The 22,299-nt window shown below is 41.0% G+C and overlaps 1 protein-coding gene across 1 annotated transcript in view; it reads right to left on the bottom strand.

The window, feature by feature from the left end:
* Nucleotides 1-22,299, bottom strand: part of AFF3 (AF4/FMR2 family member 3) — a 533,714-nt gene that overhangs the window by 268,185 nt on the left and 243,230 nt on the right. The window contains 1 exon segment of the mRNA XM_045445721.1: nucleotides 14,827-14,874. Within this exon segment, the coding sequence (XP_045301677.1) occupies nucleotides 14,827-14,874 (48 nt within the window).

Below are 22,299 nucleotides of genomic sequence, written 5' to 3'. Positions count from 1 at the left end.
ACCTCCAGAACTGCCTCTGATGAATGAAAATATTTTGTTAGATGCTGACTCACTAAGATGTGTGTATTCACAAATTTATCCAGCAATGGGTGTTACAACCATATCAAATAGTGAGTGAGAACAATGACTTTTTTTCTGGGCAAAATGTGCACTGTCTTGAAATCTATATTGGCTCAGTGTTACCCAGCCGGTCTGGGGGCAGTGCTGTTGTTGAACACAGCAGTATCTGATGCACAAGCTGGAGCTCTGGTGCGACGCATACCCATGCGGTCGGCGGAGACTGGGCTTCTGTCACCTGGAATTCTGGGTGTCTCTGGACTCTCCTTTTTTACCCTCCTGCCTTGTGAGGAAGAGGACAGCACTGACTGATGTTGCTTTTACTAGGGGTAATATGGGCAGTAATGTGCAGCTCCATACAAGGCAGCATATAACAAAGGCTGATGCAGAAGAACCCAGAGTTTGAAGGCATATTACTCGTAACTAGTTTACACATGAATATACACTTGAGATCAATTCCTAAAGAACCATCAGCGGTATTTCTATGCTCACTGTGCATCCCTCATGCCACATGGCATGTACCAATCCTCAATCTAACTCCTTACAGACTCTTTGCAGCTTCTTACCACCGTGGCAACAGACGCAGCCATCATGTATCCCTTTGTTTCCTCAAGACTATAAGAAAAAAGTGGTACAGATGCGAGAGTCTTGATGTATCCCCACAAGAAGAATTTGCTCAGTCTTCTGTTTTGAAAATAGTCATACTTTTAAAAAAAATTGCACTGCATTACATTTATAAGCTTGGGCTCCGGAGACCTGAGTTTAAATCCTAACCACGTCTCGTAGTTACTCTCTACATCTCCACTGCCTCTTCTGTAAAATGACAGCATTTAGGGGATGACAGCATATAGGATCACTGTGACGATTAAAAGGGGTAATAGATATTAAGGGCACGGTTAACCATCCATACATGTTAAGCTTTGCTGTTATGATACTTTCTGATGCTATAAGCCATGGAATTCACTCTAGTCCAAGGAGCTATTCAAATCCTGCACCTTAAATACAGGGAGGCTATGATGCAATATTGATTTGATCAGCTCTTCATCATTTTCAGTGTCCAAGGTCTAGCACATGTCCCTCGAGGAACCATGAGTTTTCCCAGTGCTTCTAGCACACTGAGGGTGGGGGAGAGGATAGGGGAAGGGAATGCATCTTTAAAATGTTCAAATCAAAATTACTGCTCATCTGATTTCCTAAACATTTGTTCTAATTCACCAAATATTTTGCTCACTGCCTTTTCTTTTCATCTTCCTCCATTTGCATGTGCTTTGCTTTTGATGTGGCACACACTTTAAAAATACATTATTAAGCAGACAAGCATGTCACCCCTGGAGCTAGCACTCTGTCCCCTGCTTATTCTTAACAAATCTCCTTTTGTGTTCTTTTGTGCTGAAGTGATTAATCATCTCAACTATTCAAGGGTTGCTGATGATCTTTCTGATGATGCCAGCTACAATGACCCCTCCTCCCCCACCATTTACACCACTTTAAACATGTTAGGAATCTGCTTCGGAGTCTTTATTCATATCACAGTGGGCTCCTCATTTCATACAACAATAATGAACTAGCCTCCAAAAGAACTCCGTGTTCATTTTTTGTCTTTTTCCAGAGTCTGGGATTGGGATGGGAGTGAAGAGGCTGGTGAGAGACGACGGTGAATAAACAAGTAAACAGGAAGTTAGAAAGTCAGAATGATAAATGCATATTCTGCAGACTAGAGGAGAGGTTTTTATCTCACTGTCTGGAAAGAACCTGTTGCACTTCATTTCCTGTGCAATACCATCTTCTTCATTGCATGTGGCTCGGTTTTCTTACCTTCCTTGCCTCTTTCTCCCTAGTTATATGCAACGGGATTTTCAAATGGCTTTTGTAGTTTGAGTTGAGTCTCAGAATTACCAGGGTCTTAATATGTAATTTGGTTTCCAGAGAAGCAGCCTGGGTAGGTTTTCAGGGATTGGTCAGTTTTTAGTAGCTGTTACTAACATTTTTAGCTATATTTAAAGGTTCTATTTTGAAAAGCCTATTCTTGACTCCTCCAGCCCACCTCCCAATATACACCACTAAACTGAATTCAAAAACATGTTTAAAAATGGGCCAAAAATACTGTTAGGTCACAAGTTATTGCCAGGGGAGGGAAGACTAAAATGATTCATAAAAATGTGTGGATATAAGTATTTTGATAATAATAAAGCATCTCAGGGTAATTTAAAAAGAAATATGTACTCTACATACAGAAGTAAATCTTTATTTGAGACTACTAAAAAGATATTTACAAGTAGCTGAGGATACAGTTTAAAAAAAATTTTTTTTTCAACGTTTATTTATTTATTTATTTGGGACAGAGAGAGACAGAGCATGAACGGGGGAGGGGCAGAGAGAGAGGGAGACACAGAATCGGAAACAGGCTCCAGGCTCTGAGCCATCAGCCCAGAGCCTGACGCGGGGCTCGAACTCACGGACCGCGAGATCGTGACCTGGCTGAAGTCGGACGCTTAACCGACTGCGCCACCCAGGCGCCCCGAGTTTTAAATTATTGTATAATACATCAATAATAAGCCTGCTGATCTTAAGATTTTTGATCAAATCTCAGAAGCCTAATCAATGTTCATAAATATTTTGTTTAAAAAATAACATGAAATCTTTAATATTTTTAATTCCACACAACCACAGATCTCTAATTATTTAGAATTACAACACAAAAATAAGCCACTAAAATAAAAACCTTGTACTGAAAAACCTGTAATAATAAACAGTGAACTGCCATAACTGGTCATAACTTCTATGATGTCCTAAGAAATTCAGGGAGAGAAAAAGATACACATCCTCAAAAACAGGCACATCTTTTTAGTGGGAGGAGAGAGAGAGGGAAGAAAATAAAGCCGCTACTGTTAGCATGTGACAATTGTTCTCAAACCTGATAACTGGAGACACAGGAAGAGGTGTATATTTCCTGATTTGTCATCAGAAACTGAAATTGTTTAGAAAAACAGTATTTGGTAGAGGGCTGATCTCTGGAGAGTGAAGGTATGAGCAGTGGTACTGAACACAGCACTTCTCCAGAACTTCTGAGATATAAGTAGGCCCAGGAATGGTACTATGTGCAAATGGGACAACAGACACATGCAAAACCTAGTTAATGCAGGAGGCTAAAGAATGTCGATGCTGGGTCACCTATTCTGAAATTACGGGCTGTGTGGACAGCTTTGAAAATCTGAACAAAACAAGATGCCCATAAATATGGGAGCACATTCTAAAAGTTATGCAAAATATCTGAGTTCCGGTCTCTATTTTTATTTGTTTGCTTGCTTGCTTGTTTGTTTGTTTGTTTGTTTATTATTTATTTATTTAAAATGCTTATTTATTTTAACAGGGGGAGGGGCAGAGAGAGAGGGAGAGAGAATCCAAGCAGGCTTCTCACTCAGTGTGGAGCCCGATGTGGGACACAATCTCATGACCATGAGATCATGACCTTAGCTAAAATCAAGTGTCGGACGGTTAACCAACTGAGCCACCTGTGGGAGTGCCCCCAATTCCTACATTTAAAAAACACTTACATTGCATTGCATCCAACTACCATAAAAACAAAATAATTGCACACCTACAGATCCAATTTCTCCAAACTTATAAAACAACATATAAATGAAATGGAAAAAAAATTAGGTTTCTAAGTTTTATCAGGTTATGCTGATCTAAATAATTATGAATAAAAGAACTATAGAAAATGTCTTATTTAAAATATATGATTAATATCTAGATAGATGGTCTAATTTTTCAAGGCCCTTATCTCTTTAATCTGCAAATTATCATCTTCTATTTTAGAAGTTATTTTCAACTTCTCTCTCTGGGTACAATAGTAATTTGTAGCAAATTTTTAATTTCACACCCCATAATTTGAAAAAGTAACAGAAAACACTCTGTGTAGTTTTCATGATTAAAAATACAATTTTAAAATGTATATCTTGAGTTGATCGCTTTGGGTAGATGTGTTTTAATTGTTCTAAGAACTGCTTTCCACAGAGCATATTAGCAGTGGAAATAGCTTTGACTTTCAGCCCTTGATTCTATGAGCAGCAACATGGTAATTAACCAAATTATCCCTGCAAATTTATTATCTTGATTTCTTCAACTTGTACATTATACTCATTATCTATCAAAATGAAAAACTCAGTCTCATGAAAGATAATCAGAACATAAGCAGCAGATACGAAGGTCTGAGCTCTCCCGACGTGTATGCCAGCAAAAGCTGCCGGACTCCTTTTCACTTCCAACCCTTGGGAGTTAAGAGGTGAGTTTTCATCTCTCTTGCATTTGTGCTAATTGTAGAATGCATCCTAATGCTCCCAGGTCACACAACAGTCTTGGCTGTCCTTGGAGAACTGATGTTTTAGGGGCATAGCACCTCAACATTTTTTGTTGCAGGATTTGAAGGACAAGGTGGAGGGCAGGAACAGACATTGAGTAAAACGTCAAACTCATCCATTCATTATTCTCCACCCATATATTCAGTATTTATTAAACATGCATTATGTGACAGTCATTTTGACAGCCCCCGGGGATAGACAGTAACAGCCTAATGCGGGATAAGAAAGACCATTGTGACTCAAGGTAATAAGTGAAGTGATAAGAATAAACGATAGCTTTCCTGGGGAATACAGAATAGGAGCCTCTAACTCAGACTCTGGGAATCAGGAAGGCTTCCTGGAGGGAGTGACATCTCAAGGTAGGCTTGGAAGATAAGCAGGAAAACAGTGGAATCTGGGGGGAGGGGTAGACAGAGCATGCTCTGTGGGTACAGAAGAACATGAGATAAGCCCAGAGGTGAGGGAGAGGTGCTGACATTACTCTAGCAGAAGTGGGGTAGAGAGTGTGGGATGGGCAGTAGCCAAAGATAAGGCTGGAATGTGATACAGGACTAGGATTTGTGTGGCTCTACAGACCACATCTAGGAATCTGACTCTGTCCTGAACCAGAGGGGAGCCACCAAAATGTTTTTAAAGCAAACATGCTTTGGAAAGCGGATTCTTCCTACACTGGGGAAGCTGACTGGAGGCAGCTGGTAGGCAGTTGGCCAGGGAGGAGGTCTATGGAACAATCTAGGTGGGAAAGGATGATGGACTGAACAAGGAGGGCAGCACAGGGAGGGAAAGAAGCAGACCTATTTGAGGGAGATTCATGAGACAGACTGACAGACTGGGTATAGAACCGAATGTGGCAAGTGTGGATAGGAGAATCCAATGGCTTGAGAAGCCAGGTGGATGAGGATAACCCCTGCTGGAGGAAGAATCAGCAGAGGTATGGGGTGGCATTAGTGTGGAGGGGTCCATGACACATATAAGTGGAGCTGGACAGATGAGTATGAAACTCAGGAAACAGAGCTGGGCTCGAGATACACACTTAACACCCATCATGGCACAAATATTACCAGAAGCTGGAGAAACTGTAGCCTGTGAGAAGAAAAAAGAGCTAGGACAGAAGTCCGAGGAATACTAACACATATGGGATAAAGGTAGTTGCAGGAAGAGAGGTCCATGGAGACCAAGAAGAAATGGACCACCAATTGGGAATAAACCCAAGAGGGTGTGGTGAGAGATGCTAAGGCCTGCACATTTTAAAGTGGAATGTGCAGTCAGCACATTGAATACCCACCAAAAGATCATACTGGGAATGGTCTCTGAGCTTAGTGGGAAGCTATCCTGGACCGTTGACCCTGGTATAATGGTTTCAGAGGAGTGGATGGGGAGAAACTGGACAGCGGTGGGTTGATAAGAAAGTGGAGCTGAAGGCACATAGGGACTTTTGCCAGGGGAGTCTACCGAAAAAGGGAAGAGCCACAAGGAGTACAGATTTGAAGAAACTCTTTTCCAAAGATGGAAAGAATGTGTACATATTTACCCTGAGGACAAGACACTACAATAGATGGGGGCTGGAGGGCACTTGTCAGCTCTTGAGTTGGCTGCAGTAGTGAATGGGACTCCAAAGCACAGGCAGAGGGATTGGCCAGAAGTCAGGAAAGAGGGAAGGAGGGGTAGGTGAGATTCAGGTAAGTTTCCAGGTCTGTCAGAAGGTCAGAACGTGGGAAGTCTGGCAAGGCAGAGTCTAGGCCTATTTTGTTCACTGCAGTACCCCCAGTGCCTAGGACAGAGGCTGGCAAATTGGCCAGTGAAGCAAGCAGGACGAGGGCTTCATGCTAATAGCATCTATTTCCTGAGTTCCAGAGAAGGTGGAGCTCCTGCTGAGGCAGGAAGGAGATGCAGATGTCAGAGGTGTGGAGCAAGGGGAATGGCTTGGCTAAGCCAGATCAATCTCATTCTTGGGGATGAAAAAGTCTTACTCTCTATGTATAAATCACAGATACATGTACCATCCATAGATGTACAATATATTTGTGGTATTAGAATTTTGTTGAGTAGCAATTAGGAAGAGTGTCTTGTAAGATTCCTTAGAAGAGGATAATGAGAAAAAATTGAGGAACACTGACTGGGCAAAGGTGGAGAGACTGCAGGACACCTAGAGCACCAATGCCTGGTGAAGACCACATTGACAGTGAGCTCTAGTGGGAGCAAGTCACTGTTTAAGGGAAATAGCACAGGCCAGCTAATGTGATCCTGCCCTGGAAGTAGGATTCAGCATAAATGAGAGGTCACAACTGGTTGGGTGCCTAGAGGGGTCCATGATCCAGCCCCAGAGTTGGCTGCTAGAGAAAAGGTTTCACTGCTCCATCCCAGAAGTCCTGGAGGGACTCAGGGCTGATGTAGGCTCTGAGAGCAGACAAGGGACCAAGCACGATGGTGCCCTGCTAATGGAGGGGCGCGTCCACAGAGGGACCCTCCTCAAAGGAGGGCAATGCCTCACACATGGCTGTGCCAGTCACAGGCTAAAATTGGCAAGCTCTCTGGGGGAAAGATGGCCATGCCCTTATGGAATCTTGATGGGGTGGAAACAGTAGGAAGAGGTCTTCAGTGACTTGTATTCAAGAACATGTTTGCAACAACCAGCTGCCTGACAGAATTTCTAAGTCAGAGAGAGAGAAGCATAAAATGTAGGGTAGAGTTGAAGAAGGTCACAGGACTCTTTATGCCAGAAATTTCCTGACACAAAGGTTACACGCATGCATATATACATACATCACCCTCCAAAAATACTTTTACAAACAAGGAGAATCTTATTTGTCTGCACATTTTAAGTACTAATATCACTTTGGCTAATATTTTAATGTTTTTGTGCTTTAAAAAATTTTTTTTTCTTAATGTTTATTTATTTTTGAGAGAGAGAGACAGAGCATGAGCAGGGATGGGGAAGAGAGAGAGGGAGACACAGAATCTGAAGCAGGCTCCAGGCTCTGAGCTGTCAGCACTGAGCCCGACACGGGGCTCGAACCCACGAACTGTGAGATCATGACTGCAGCTGAAGTTGGACGCTCAACCAATTGAGCCACCCAGGTGCCCCTGTTTTTGTGCTTTTTAATTAGCACTCTGAAATATTCCTTATAAAAGGACTTAAAATAAAAATTATATAAATAATTATCCATTTTGATTTTGGTAAGGTTTTCAAAGTCCAATGAACACATATGCTTATATTATACTTAAGCACAGAAATAGGAAAGAAAAAATAAGATTGCATTCGTTCTGTTAGGTAAATTTAGCAAAGGACATGAAACAAATTAAATGGCTAGCACTAAATAGTAGCACTGTACTGCTGAACAACAGCACTTAAGGGAACCAAAGATTAAAAATAAATATGTTCTTTGGGAACTTATACATTTGAAAGTATTATCAGACATCATAATCTGTGTATTGGTATTTTCTGTAAGTAAAACAAAAAACACATTGCAATGGTAAACTTCATTCTTGGATAAAGATAAGAATTTGCAAGCTTTGCTCTATGTGATCCAAGGTTAAGCACTTATTTTTCTGGAAATGATAACTCGCTGAAATACAAAGAAGCAAAATACCGCAAGGTGCTGTGAAAAGCTGAGCGGCATGGATGGGTGACACCGTATAATCCAATGGACCACGTATACTCTGACAGTCGACCACAGTCTCTGCTTCTGTCCCACCCTCCTACACTCCCATGTTGCTGGGGTAGGACTCTGCAAAGCACCTTTCAGAGGAGCTGTTTGTTTTCTTCCCCACATTCTCTCTCTTATTCTATAAGCATCTGGTCCCTTTTGCATGTCTTACAAGTGTTTAAAAGCACAGAGTAAATCTACCACTTGTTGAGTGACATTCAATCTCTTCATTTCTTTGATCTCTTGATGTACCTTATAAGGCAAGAGCAACAGAACACTTACAAAATCAAGTATTTTTAATCTTTTGGTCCTCTAATGTAATGCTGAGACTCTCCAAATATCTTCCTGAGAAACTGAAACTGGGTCTTTGACCTTGCCTGAAGCCCAGCCCTTCATGCATTCTGGCTGGCTGACACATTTCCCTTGCACATCTCTTAGTCTTTACCAGCCTGAGTACAGCAGGAGGCACACAGCACCATTAGTTTCCATGACACCCACGGCATCTAGGTTTTGTTAACATGCCATTTGTGTCATCTCCTCTTTTTTTCAGTCAGCACCTTCATAGTAAAATATTGACAAACACCCATGAAAAGATATCAGCTGAAGTATCAGAATTCACTCTTTACTGTCAGAGCAGAAAGTATATTCCCACATGCCTCTAGCTACATGGGCTGCTAACATTCCTTTGGGCTTCTATCCCCATGGTTCTGTAAATGCCTTTGTAATTTCTAATGGTATGCATCAGAACAAGACAGGTAAACACAGAAAGGCAAAGCCCTTTGTGCCCAACAGGAGCTTCTGGACCTCTGAGGTTCCTCTGGCCATCACCCCAAAATCTCTGGGCTCAGAGCAAATTCTGATTTAGAGTGGTCTCTTGCCTCACGTCTGTTAGAAACTGAACACCTCTAGAGTCATCGCAAAGTCTACAGAGTGTAGCCAAATGGCCCTGAAACATTGGAGCAGGCCAATGGATACTCCTCACAGGTACAAAAATGCCCTTGGCAAGCAGAAATGGAGTCAATTAAGTAGGGTTTGTGGTTTTGGCCAAAAGGACTAGCATAATAACATCTCTTAAAAATGCACCTATGGTTATAAAATAAAATATAAATTGTGGTATTTCTGTCTCTATCCATTCAGATGATCAAATATGAAAAGAAAAATCAAAACAAAACACTACCAAACAATAATTCATCTTGGACAAGACTTGTAGGTTTTGTCTGGTCAATTTCTCTAGGCCTACATCAAGTTTACTTTTGCTTTGATTTTATTTCACTACAACAAGTAATGGGATGTATTAATGGGGCTCCTGAAAAGCTATACATGGACTGATTTTGCCATTTGTGGGTTTCATTTTGTCACTAACAAAATCTTTACTGTTTGAAACAAATGAAATAATTAATAAAGGAAAGAGCATGAGTTAAAAAAAGCCCATCTGGCTCTGTGCTGACAGCTCAGAGCCTGGAGCCTGTTTCAGATTCTGTGTCTCCCTCTCTCTCTGACCCTCCCCCGTTCATGCTCTGTCTCTCTCTGTCTCAAAAATAAATAAACGTTAAAAAAAATTAAAAAAAAAAAAAGCCCATCTGGTCTAAAGCAGGGGAGATTGGACTGAGGTCCATTTTTTCAAATGACCCAAATAGGTCACTTAAAACAAGTTGTCTGTTTGTTCTCTATTTTTTCTATAGAATGGCTAATATATTTTCATTAAATGTACACTTTTAAGCACAAGGTTTGTCCCACCATGAGGGTCTGAACATGTCAGGGGGCCACAATAATGTGCACGTCATACGATGGTGCTTTCAATGCTTTCCTCACTCACAGATCTCCCAGAATCAAAACCGAAAATCTTGTCCAGCAGGCTCCTTAACTTTCTAGGAAAGGAGTTTCCTTTTGGGCTAGAAGTTGTTCAACTGTAGTGTCAAGAAATTGATGTGGGTCTCCAGAATTCAAACAAGTACCAGTTACCCTTTTCCTACCAACAGAAATGCAACTCTATGTAAATATTCACTATAGAGATTTCTATGAAGTTGGAACTGAATTAGTGACTAAAGATGAAAACTAAGAAGATAATCGACTCTGATGTTATGTGGAAATTGTCTCTAAATTCGTCCTTTGAGCCCAAACCAGAATCTCAATCATTGGTTTCTTTATTAGGAAGGCTCACCATGCTATGAGTAGTACTCCTCAACAACTCCATCTAAAGCTGTCTTGCATAAAATTTGTGCATCCTAGATTCCAGCCCTGCACAACCCCATTAAGTTGTAAACAGATTTTATTTGCTGAACAAATGTTAATGCCATTCTACGTTAATGGATAATGCTACAGAAAGCACCTAAGTATTACAGCACTGGAACCTTTACGAATGAAATATAGTGTAACTTAAAAAACTGTCTCCTACAAACATATGTCAGCCATGAGGGCTCCTAGCTTGTGTTGCCCATCTTCATAGAACTCAGTTATAATTTCTCCCTCGGTTAACTGAATTTTGCAATAATACACAGATTTATTAGGTCCCAGGGTTAAAATTCTCTGAGTAAGAGTAAAAAATAATTACACTTTAGAATATAATGTAATATTCAAATGGCTTGAAAACAGTCACCTCAGCAAAAATAAGAGAGAGGAAAGGAAGAAGAAGTTTAAAGATGAGGTTGATAACGTTGGCCATAAAACCTCTGTGAGTTCAAGTGCACAAATGCATGATCTGGCACTTCCAAATCATAAACACGTGGAAATGGGAAACCTCTCTTTCATGGCAAAATGCCTGAGTGGTTTCATTATTGAGCCAGGGGGACTTCATTTAAATAAGAAAGCTTGATAGATAAGATAGAGAGGGTGCTGGTGCCAGACTGTGCTCGTTAAAATCCCAGCTCTACTACTTTCTAGTTGTATGACTTTGGGCAAGCTGTGTTTAACTTCCTTCTTCTGTAAAATGGGGATGTTAACAGTGCCTGACTCATGGGGCATCTGTGATGGTTAAATGAGTTAACACAAGCAAGAAACTGAGAACAGTTCCTCGTTTGTAATAAATGTTCCACAAAATGTTAGCTCTTCATCATTTGGTATCTGTTATTATCTATAGGATTGATTGCAGATGGAAAGGCCCTGAATGGGAACCATGGCCTTTCCTCATAAAAGTTCTTTCAACTCACTGATGCTATATTCTCAGTTTTCTCTTGTCTGGATGCTGCCCCCTCTACTCCACAGAAACAGCATGCAATAAAACCACTGATGAGCTTTTTGTTGTCCAATCCATAGAGTGGTTTTCAATTCTTGTCTCTCTTCTCCCCTCAGAAATCCTGTACACTGTTGAGCTTGAAACTCTCTTTCCCTGGATTCTGGGACTTTCCATGGCCATTATTACTCCTCGACTTCCTGAGTCATGCCCTCTTACTTTCATTTGCAAGGGGATCCTACTCTCCCTGACCCTTACACGTTTGAATTTCAGCTTTCATTGCCTCTCGGTCTCTCCTCTCTCTGGGTAGATTAACCTATTTCTGTGCTTTTATTACCAACAAAATTAGCCTGCAGCTTTAGACCTCTGTTCTGAGCCCCAGACGGATGTATGCTCATCTACATTCTCCATGTTTACTGGATTGCCTCAAAGGTAGTTCAAACTCAACATGTCAGAAAATTAATTTATTATTTCATCCCTCCCCCTCAAACCAGCATCTCCTTCAATGTTTCCATGCCTGTGAGTGCCCCACCAAGCATCTCTCATCTGGACAGCTGCAACAGCCTCTCCTCTTTCTTCTTCCCCTTCTCTCAATCCATTCCACAAAGCAGTCAGAGTAGAGTGTCTAAACAGCTAATCTGATAACGTTACTCTGGCTCAGCTCCTTCACTGGCTCCCCTACACATATCTTAAACATGACTAAGAAGAAACAGCCCTACCTGGCTTCTCCTGCCTAGTTTTCCCACCTACACTCTAGTCACTCTGGGCTCACTGCCCTTCGTGGGTCCCTAAGTAGCCAAACTATTCCTGTTCCTCTGCTGGCAGCCTCAACATTTTTCTCCTATACCAATTTTCTATTCAAACTCCAACTATTGGTCCAAATGTTGCTTCCTCATGAAAGACCTAAAATTAGAGTCACCTGAGTATTTGTCACAATTAATATTAGACATTTATTTATAAGATTACAAATAAAACTTAGTATCTATATCTTCCAGCACATCACTGGTTTCAAAAGGGTCATGTCTGTTTGGCCTGCTATTGTTCTCCCTGTACTTCCCACATGGAAAGGACATGCTAACACTTGTTCAATGAATATCTCAATTTTCATTATTTTAAGGCGCCTTTATGACCTGCTCATTCTCCACAATAAGAGAGAGAGATGGCTCTAAGTACCAAGTACCTTGGTGACCTGGACCACATTAGGTTTACCTTGCTGATCATAAGGGGAGAGAAAGTGACTAGGAAAACTGGGCTCCATAAAGACTACCTATCCATGGGAACCCACTGCTTTTAAGCCAATACGTCATGCCCATGATTTAGAGTAAACGGAATCTGTTTGTGAGCTATCACAATGATATTCTTCCTTCTCCCTTGGAGGATTCTTTCCTTCCTTCACTTATTTATTTATTCATTCAACAAGATCCTGATTCTCAATTCCAGACATCGGGGCCATGGTGTGGGAGGAATACTGACATCTGGCAGATACACAATAAATACAATAGGCTGTAACAGAGAAGGCCTCCTGTGCTTGTGTTTGGAAGAGAGGACATGCTTAGGACAAGTGGGGAAGACAGCCCTGAAGAATGGTGTGAGCGAGGCAGAGGATAGCCAGGAAAACATTCCAGGCAAAACTGGGAATACTGGCGTGATCATCTAGGAGCTCCCTCAGCAACAACTAAGGCTACTAACACCACAGGTTGACAGGTGAGGACAGAGAAAAGGCCCACCTGGACAACACCAGCACCACTATCCCCTCTGTTTCCTCTGACCCTATACTATCTCCCATCCTGGACCACTCATCATGGGCTCTAGGAAAATCAGAACATTAAAGAGAGCTCAGCTATCTTCTGATGAGTTCATCATCTCCACTGCCCTTTACCTTGCACATGCCTGCAAATCAATGATCTGGTTGGTCCAGACTTTCCCTTTTGTTCCATGACTGATTCCAGGCAGGCTGTGGCAGTGCCAGTGCCAGTGGAATATGAGGGGCAATATCAGGAAGTAGGAGTGGGATGAGGGGGTATAAGGCTTTCTTCAGCCCTCTTCTGAAAAAAAAAATGCCTTAAACCTCTTGACGGCAGCATACAGTTTAAGTGAATTTTATGTTACCTAAACTATACCCTTTTGGTGTGTGAATTGCTCAAGCCTGTATTCACACTTTAAGCCTTGTTTGGAGTGCGGCAAAGAAAGGTCAAATGACAGATTTCTACCATAACCTCAGAAAAGATAAGAAAGGATAAGAAGGGGTCGGATTTTAAAAATAGTGAAATCAAAGGAGAGATGTGTACTGCTATTAGCATTTTGCTGACATAAATACCATAACCAATCAAAGGAAGATGGCTTTATCACTGAATATTTGGATTCCAAACGTGAAAGTATGTCAAAAGAGAAATAGGACAAGTATATCAGCACTTCACACTATTTGTTGTTTAATCTGAAACAAAGCTCCAGGTTAGAGATAATACAGATATAAAATACAATATGTATTTTATTTAACATATATTAAATGCCAGACATGAAGCTGCCCACTTTGACAACTGTTTTCTATATTAATCTCTGCCAGAAAAACAAAACTCATTACGAACTCAACAGATCAAACTTCAATTAATTATTTTGGTTAACTTGAGAGTTAAAGGTTTATGAAATAATGCTTTCCAGGAAGAAAAAAAATCTGCCTCTGAAAACAATGTGATGATTAATGTAAATTTTTAAACCAAATAATTATATTACTGTCATTCATTAGCAATTCAAGAAAAAGTGTGTAGGATGTCCAAAAGTTAGAAACATATTAAAATAAAGGTTTTTTCTTTATAGGGAATTGCCATCCCATCTGGTCTAATTTGTCTTGGTGTTTTTCCCAGTGTAATATCAGCTTTTTGAGAATGTAAATTATTAGGTCACTCCCCTGAATAAATATGAGTGAAGAAAAAATATGGGTTGAAGATGACATCCTGATTACAAGTTTGAATACTCAAGAAAACACTAATATGGCAGGAGAGCCCAGCTTAAGTGAATCTGGGTGTGAAACTGGTTCATGGAGGGTATCTACTAGAGATGATGATGATGATGATGAAGAGGACAGTGTCAGACAGTAATAGGCAAAAACGGTAAGATGCAAAACAATATGGAAATAAATTTTCAGACAGTGAGCATCACCTCTTTGTCAGAGTGCTTCTGATTCTAATTAAGTTTAGGAGAAAACTAACAAGGCAACCCTTGCCTGACTGGGAAGTAAGGACTATTAAAGGATGCTTTTAAATAGTAGGCTGACAAATGGGGGCATCCAAATGTAAGCACAACCATATTTTTCATCTCAACTCTGTTCTTCTGTCTCCCAGCTGATCACTTTAATACAGTGTCACCTCAGCCTGTACAAAGGCACTGGGTTGATGTGTAACTCCTAGATTTCTAAAAGAATTGCTTTTGTAAAGCGGCATTTGGACAACTTATATGATTGCCTTCAGAAAAGGTAAACCTCAAACAAGAAGCAAACAATAGGCCCCTTGGACAACACAGCCACACGCCTCCTTCTATTTGGGATCTAGTCCAACCAGTTGGTAAGATTTGTAAAAAGAAAAAAAAATCTCCTTACCCGAATTATTTCTTCAACACAGCTGTTTGTGTCTCCAGATCTACTCTCCTGAAAGCAAAGGGGGGAAAAAAAACACAATAGAATTAGGCCTGAGAGCAGAGATTTATGGTTACAAAGAAAAGATGACACATAAGCTTCTAAACTTGAGCTTGGACCGGGGATGCCTGAAGTGGGGCTTACTGATGAGCTCCTTTCCTTTATGGGGCAGCACGAGTCACGGCTATGACCGCTCCCCTCCCCTCTGTGGCACAGTGGACAGGTCAGCCAGGAGCACTGCATACACCTGAGTTTTAGCTTGGGGCCCTCCAGTCATGGCCATGCTTGGCAGGGCAGGCTTCTGGGAGGATAGCAGCCAACAGACAGGTGTGAGCTCTTCACCTTGGGCTCTACCAATGTGTGGAAATGTGGCCTCCACTGCAAAAGTGGAACCAGTTCACCTACCAAATACATGCAATGGCTTTGCCGAGTCCAGTGGCTTGCTAAGGCTTAAGTAAAAGTCTGTCCCCACTTTTTACGTAAAAGTCTGGTAGTTCCACCATCCTCAAAGCCCAGATTTACTGGTTTGATGAGCAGAAAACTGAAAGACCAAAAGGAGAAATATCCTCTCAACATTCGCACAGCATGCTGGGTGTCATACTCCACAGCCACTTGTTCTGTGACCCACACTGCCCTGTGCTGTGGAGATGTTAAGGACTCTGAGGAATGGTGGCTTCAGGTCAGAGCCGACACTGGGGAGCATTTTAAGTTCCAGAAATGCTGTGTGGTTACTGCTGGTTCCATAGCTCAGAGCGCAGGAAGTGGTATGGTGGGGACATGAAAGCAGCATCTGCTGGTAGAAGTGCCCACTGTGGTCTCAGGGAGCCACTTCCCCTGGCCTTTGAATTCAACAAGGCTGCCCACAGTTCAGCGTGACATTCTAGAACGAGGCTGTCTTCATAGTCTTCTCCAAACCCGCTCTCCCATCCTCTTCACAGTTCTCTCTCCATCAGGGAAGCAAATGTGCCCCTTCCTGGGTTTCCTGGTTAATTCCAAGTCGCCCTGTAGATAACAGGTCAACCAGGACTTCCTCAGAGCAGCTGTAGCTAAGCCTGGAGTACTCATCCTCAGCCGCGTTTACTTCTTCAGAGCACTCATCACACTCAGTAACTAGCTATTTCATGATACTTCCTCCCCACAGAACATACACTCCACAAATTCAGGGGCTCTGGGTCTTTCAGCTGTGCTTCACATTGTCCTGAGTATGTGCAGTAAATGTTGGCTAGTGGACACTGTATGAAGAAATGAATGAACCTACTTCCTGTAGTCTTAGAAATATGAGGAGTACCATAATTGGCTCCAAGATTTGGGAATATTGCAAAGGCTTGCCAAAGAGCACACCTTTGTACCCTAACCACCCCTGTGTGTGCCACCTCACCCCCTTCACCTGGTGGAAGAGCATTCTGTTTGAAATATTCTACCCTTCATACTGGGTAAGGAGGCAGAGTGAATGAAGATATGGGAAGCTTGAAAAGGTCCCACACATGATTGAGAGAATTTGTCCAGGTCCCCTAATGGAGGCCCATAAAGTTTACATGACTTGCCCCTTGCCACATAACAGCAGTGCCTGGACCAGACATAGGACTCCTGACTCTCAATCACGTACATTTTCACTTCCAGAAACTTGCCCCAGTCCCAAAGCTGTGCTTGAAATATAATCTGTTGGCAAATCTGAGTTCATTTGTCACAGGTATTTCATTACCAGGGTTTCTACAAGGTTTATATAAGTTTAGAAATTTCTTGTGTGTGTGTGTCTGTGTGTGTGTGTGTGCACGCGCGCGTGTGCACGCATACATGCATGTGGTAAAATATGCAAAATATGAAATTTGCCATTTTAAACCATTTTTTAAAGTTTTTATTTATTTTTGAGAGAGAGAGACAGACAGACAGAGCATGAGCAGAGGAGGGGCAGAGAGAGAGGAAGACACAGAACTCAGAGCAGGCTCCAGGCATTAAGCTGTCAGCACAGAGCCCGATGCAGTGCTTGAACTCACGAACTGTGAGATCATGACCTGAGCTGAAGTCTGAGGCTTAACTGACTGAGCCATCCAGGCGCCCCCATTTTAAACCATTTTAAAGTGTATAATTTACTGGCATTCAATACAGTCACAATGCCACCACTATCTAGTTCTATAAGTTTTTCATAACCCTGAATGGAGTCCCCATGCCTCTTGAACAGGAACTCCCCATTCTTCTCTCCCCAGCCCCTGATAACCACTACTTTCTGTCTTGATGGATCCTTCTAGTCTGGATATTTCATGTAAATGGAATCATAAAATATGTAGTCTTTTATGTCTGGCTGGTTTCACTTAGAATAATGTTTTCAAGTTTTCAAGGTTCCTCATTTTTTTTTTTAAATTTATTTATTTGGCTGGGGAGGGGCAGAGAGAGAAGGAGAGAGAAAATCACAAGCAGGCTCCATGCTGTCAGTGTGGAGCCTGATGTGGGGCTCAATCCCACAAACCATGAGATCATGACCTGAGCCAAAATCTAGAGTCAGATGCACAGCCGACTGAGCCACCCAGGCGCCCTGGTTCCTCTGTGTTCCTCTGTGTTCCTTCATTCTTTTTTATGGCTGAATAATATTTCACTGTATGGATATACCACATTTTGTTTATCTATTTGTAAATTGATGGACATTTTGATATTTCCACTTTGGCTATTGTGATATCACTACTATAAACATCCATGAACAAATTTTTGTTTCAATGTCTGCTTTCAGTTTTTTGGGGTATATAATTAGGAATTGAATTAGTAGGTCATATGGCAATCCTACGCTTAGCTTGTTGAGGAACTGCCAAATTGTTTTCCATACTAGCTGTACTATTTTATATTCCCACCAGCAATGTATGAAGGGTCTAATTTCTCCAACTCCTCACAAATACTCGTTTATTTCTGGTTTTGCATTGTTTTGTTTTTGTTAGGACCCATCCTACTGGGTATAAAATGGTATCTCATTACAGGTTTGATATGCATTTTCCTAATGACTATTGGTGTTGAGCATCTTTACATGTGCATATTGGTCATCTGCATATCTTCTTTGGAAAATGTCCTTTGCCCACTTTTTAACTGTTTTTGTGTATGTGTGTGTGTCTTCCTATTGTTTGTTGTAAGAGTTCTTTATGTATTCTGGATCCTTGACCCTTATCAGATATATGATTTGCACATCTTTTCTTGCATTCTACGGGGTGAATGTTCACTCTCTTGGTAGTTCATGGATGTACCTAATTTTTAGTTTTGATGAAGTCCATTTTATCTTTCTTGCCTTTGTTCCTTTGCTTTTGGTGTCATATATAAGAAACCACTGCTGAATCCAAGGTTCTGAAAGATGTACCCCTGTTATTTTTAAGAGTTTTACAGTTAGTTTTTATATTTAGGTCTTTAATAGTTTGAGAACTTTTAGGTAAGGTTAATTTCCTTATGGGTTATTTGGTAATTTTTAGTTAAAATAGGAACATTCTCTTTGTATAAATTACTTCATGCTGGTTCATCACTAAAAGATTCATAACAAAAAGCATAAGGCACAGCCACTGTTGTTCACAGTGCAAGAACACAACATACATGTCTATTACTATAAATCAAGAAAAAATAGTCTTAAAAAGCATGAGAGGTTAGGAGACCCAAATGCTTTTAATAATATTTCATTATCTTTTCCTACACGCATCCCTCCTATTTACCCAAAAGTTCCAGTTTGGTGACACACATCTAATAACTCCCTCCCCAGTGCCTTATCCTAGGACTGCTCTGGAAACTTCACCATTCTAACACTCCAATCCAACTGGATCAAAGAGCTCTTGTTTGAACCTGCCCCAAACCTACTTCCTTTCCAGGGCAGCCTCAGGCAATCATCATAGAGTCTGTAGGGAACAGTCTCAGTCCGGCCAGGGCTCAATGGTGTTTGGAACAATGTCCTTTGGAATTCAGCAGTGGGGATAAATGATCTCAACTCGAAAACCTGTCTTCAAACTTACAACCATTTCTCTTATTCTACTTCTAAGTCCCAACTCTTTTCTACTGCATAACATACTGGCAGAGTAAATGCTAAGTTCTCACGTAACTTTCTATTTTCCACCTTAAAATGATCAATCAAGAAAAACTTGACTTCATGTTCACTTGGTAGACTCACCCAGATACACAACATAGTAAAAACATTCTTCAAATTAAACTTTGGGTTGATTCCTTAAACTACAATTCCCTTGAATACCACACTTTAATTTCATTTCAAGTGATTTATATAAATGACAGGTTGCTCTTATGGGTATTTCTCCCTGTAATCCTATAAATTTCTACCATCCTATTCTAAAAAGGGAATTCACTGAGAGAGAAATACAGTACAGATGCCTGTTCAAATACGTCCTTCATCCCTGTAGATGGAGTACGTAAGATTATTACACTGGGTCCTCCCAATGACTGCTCCAACCATGAGTTTTGATGGTCTGGACAGACATCAGGTCTTTCCCTACTAGGAAAGACCCTTATTAAAGCTGAGAAATTACCAGGACTGAAGTCAGGACAAACAACTTCAAATAACAGTGTCAGGAAGCCCTGGGCTTAAATGACAGTATGGAGAGTCCTTGGCAGAAATCTTGGGCCTCCTCTGGAACATTTATTACTCCTGGAAACACCTAGGGACCTAAGAAGAGTACCACATTGAATCTGAATCTCTAGGATCCCATCTTGGTTGGCGTGGGTCTGTGAAGCAGAGTACTGTAGAAAGTTTGAATTGGGAGGAACCTTAGAGCTCATTTTAGGCCAACTCAGTGATTTTAACAGATGGAGAAACTGTGGCCCAGAGAAGTGAAAGACTTTGCCCAAAGTCATTCTGGCAGGAAGGGGCAGTCAAGATAGAACCCACACCCATTTCTTCAACACCAGTTCAGTGCATTTTCTACTATGTCATCTGTCTCTGTAAGATCAATCCTTAAAACTGGTACAATTTGAGGTCACTGTCATGCTTGAAGTACAGAAATAAAAGAATCTGAAGAGTATTTGGGTAAATTCCCATGCTGCACATTATCCAACACTTAGTCACTCTGTGGCTTACTAACCTCCAACATCACATGCATAGACCAAAGGGGGAAGAGACAGAAGAGAAAGTGGACAGAAAGGGTTAAAACCACAAACCCTTCTGTGACATTGACAGATTGGAGACAAGCTTTTGTGTCCCCTGAAATTGAAGGACAGAATCCCACCTCTTCTTTTCCAAATACACAAAAGGGGGTAAGCAGGTAGGATTGGGGTGAGTAGAGGGTGAGGGTTTGGGGGAGACTGGAGGGCCTTTCACCTTCTTGACGTCTTTCTCAAATCTGGTTTCAGCTGCAGTTGGGTACTTTGATTATATTTACGTTTTCAAAACTTTCAGTGTTTATGAACCAGATTAAAACATGCATGTAATTTACATCTCTAAATTTGTGTTTATATTTTTCACAATAAAGTTATTGCTTTCCCTGGAAAGGTACCCACTGAGAAGAAGGACTGCACAATGCACATTTTAATTACTCTCTATTTTTTTTTAAGGGTTTGTAGCTGTTGTTTCATGCTGAGTTGCTGAGCTGTTGCTCCGTATTTACTGCGACTTTGATGAACCCACCCCATTTCCTATCATTACATTTTGAAATCTGTCATAACAGTCTCACCTCACTGAACCTCCAACTAAACTTCAATTAAAAGCTAGCAACCCCAGCTGATTCTCTTGCTCTACAGCCTTGTCTATCACGTTCCTTTTTCACAGAACTGCTTTCCTCAAATCCTACCACTTAAAAATACACACCACACACTCTGCCAGGGAAATGTAAGGAGCTAAGCTGTGGGAAAGTAGAGCTGGAGAAATAGCCAGGAGCATCCTATCAGTGAGAGCAGAAGTCCCTAATTACCATGCCAAGCACAGAGCCCTGGAAGAAGCAAGCAAGGCTTAAGGAGAAAAGGCTCGATCAAATCAGTGGGAAATGGCATTTCGCTGCATAGATGAAGCTGCACACGTCCTATTTTCAAAAATAGTTTAACTCTTCATCAGACATATTTAAGATGGAACTTTCATTCTAAAATAAAGCTACTTTAAAGTCACGATGCCTTTGCTTGTCTGCAAGCACTCAAAAGGCCCTCAAGCATTTAGAAATTGTTTATCACATGCACACTCTTCAATACTTCTACAGAAGTATTTTTAAATAAGCCTTACTATTCTTGATTTACAGAAAAACTAAGTTACAAAGAAATTAGGTGTGTGCCATCCATGCCACCAAAGCAGTGGCGAGGATGTAAGCTCGAATTCAGGGATCATCATAATTCTATGGGAAGCTCATCCACTGGCTGTAACCCCAGCCTCACCTGAGGCCAGTGTCACATGTGGACAGGGAGGCAGCTGGCCACTTCTCTTTCGAATTTAACCTGTCTTACACCCAACCTAACTCCTTCCCTTTTGAGGGCTACACTCTGCTCCCACCCACGCTAAAAACCCACTTCATCCCTCTTCAGTCCCTTTTTATCTCCTGAATCTGCTCTTTTGCTCTGCCACTCACATCCATCCCTTCCTCTCTGATTCTACTGTTACACCATCACTGAGACATTTATATACTGAGAGGAAATATAAGCAAAAAGAGAACTAAGAAAAGAAAGATGTACAAAGGTATATATAAAAATGCAAACAAAGTGAGGGCTGATGGTGGCAATACTAATATCAACTAAAGGATGGTTCATAGAAAATAAAATAAAATAAAATAACTGAAGAGCACAATACAGAATGAGGAAAAAAATAGCCCAGGCAGTAACAGAGCATCAAAATAAGACATGCTAGGAAAAAGGCAGAGAAATAGAATTATTATGGTTGGAAGTGTTTAATCCACCCTTATCATTCCTAAATAGACAAAGGATGCTGCATCCTCCTCCAAAAGAAACTATATAGAGGGATAGAAAAATTTAAAAATTAACTAAAATGAATAAGGCTGAATTGTTAGGTACTGTGAACTTAGACAGGAATCCCAGTGTTTCAAGCACACATGAGACAGTTACCAAAGCGGCAATTGCTGTAGTAGTCATATATTGAGCTACGATAGGATGAAAAAAATTCCAAAAAAGTAGTTGTTTTATAGCCCAGACTCTTTATTTTAATTTTATTTATTTATTTATTTATTTATTTATTTATTTATTTATTTATTTATTATTATTTTTTTAATATATGAAATTTATTGTCAAATTGGTTTCCATACAACACCCAGTGCTCATCCCAAAAGGTGTCCTCCTCAATACCCATCACCCACCCTCCCCTCCCTCCCACCCCCCATCAACCCTCAGTTTGTTCTCAGTTTTTAACAGTCTCTTATGTTTTGGCTCTCTCCCACTCTAACCTCTTTTTTTTTTTTTTTTCCTTCCCTTCCCCCATGGGTTTCTGTTAAGTTTCTTAGGATCCACATAAGAGTGAAACCATATGGTATCTGTCTTTCT

The sequence above is a fragment of the Leopardus geoffroyi genome, chromosome A3 (genome assembly GCF_018350155.1).
Source record: "Leopardus geoffroyi isolate Oge1 chromosome A3, O.geoffroyi_Oge1_pat1.0, whole genome shotgun sequence".
NCBI lineage: Eukaryota > Metazoa > Chordata > Mammalia > Carnivora > Felidae > Leopardus > Leopardus geoffroyi.
The sequence above is the reverse complement of the archived record's forward strand: the minus strand, read 5'-3'. Positions and strand labels throughout refer to the sequence as shown.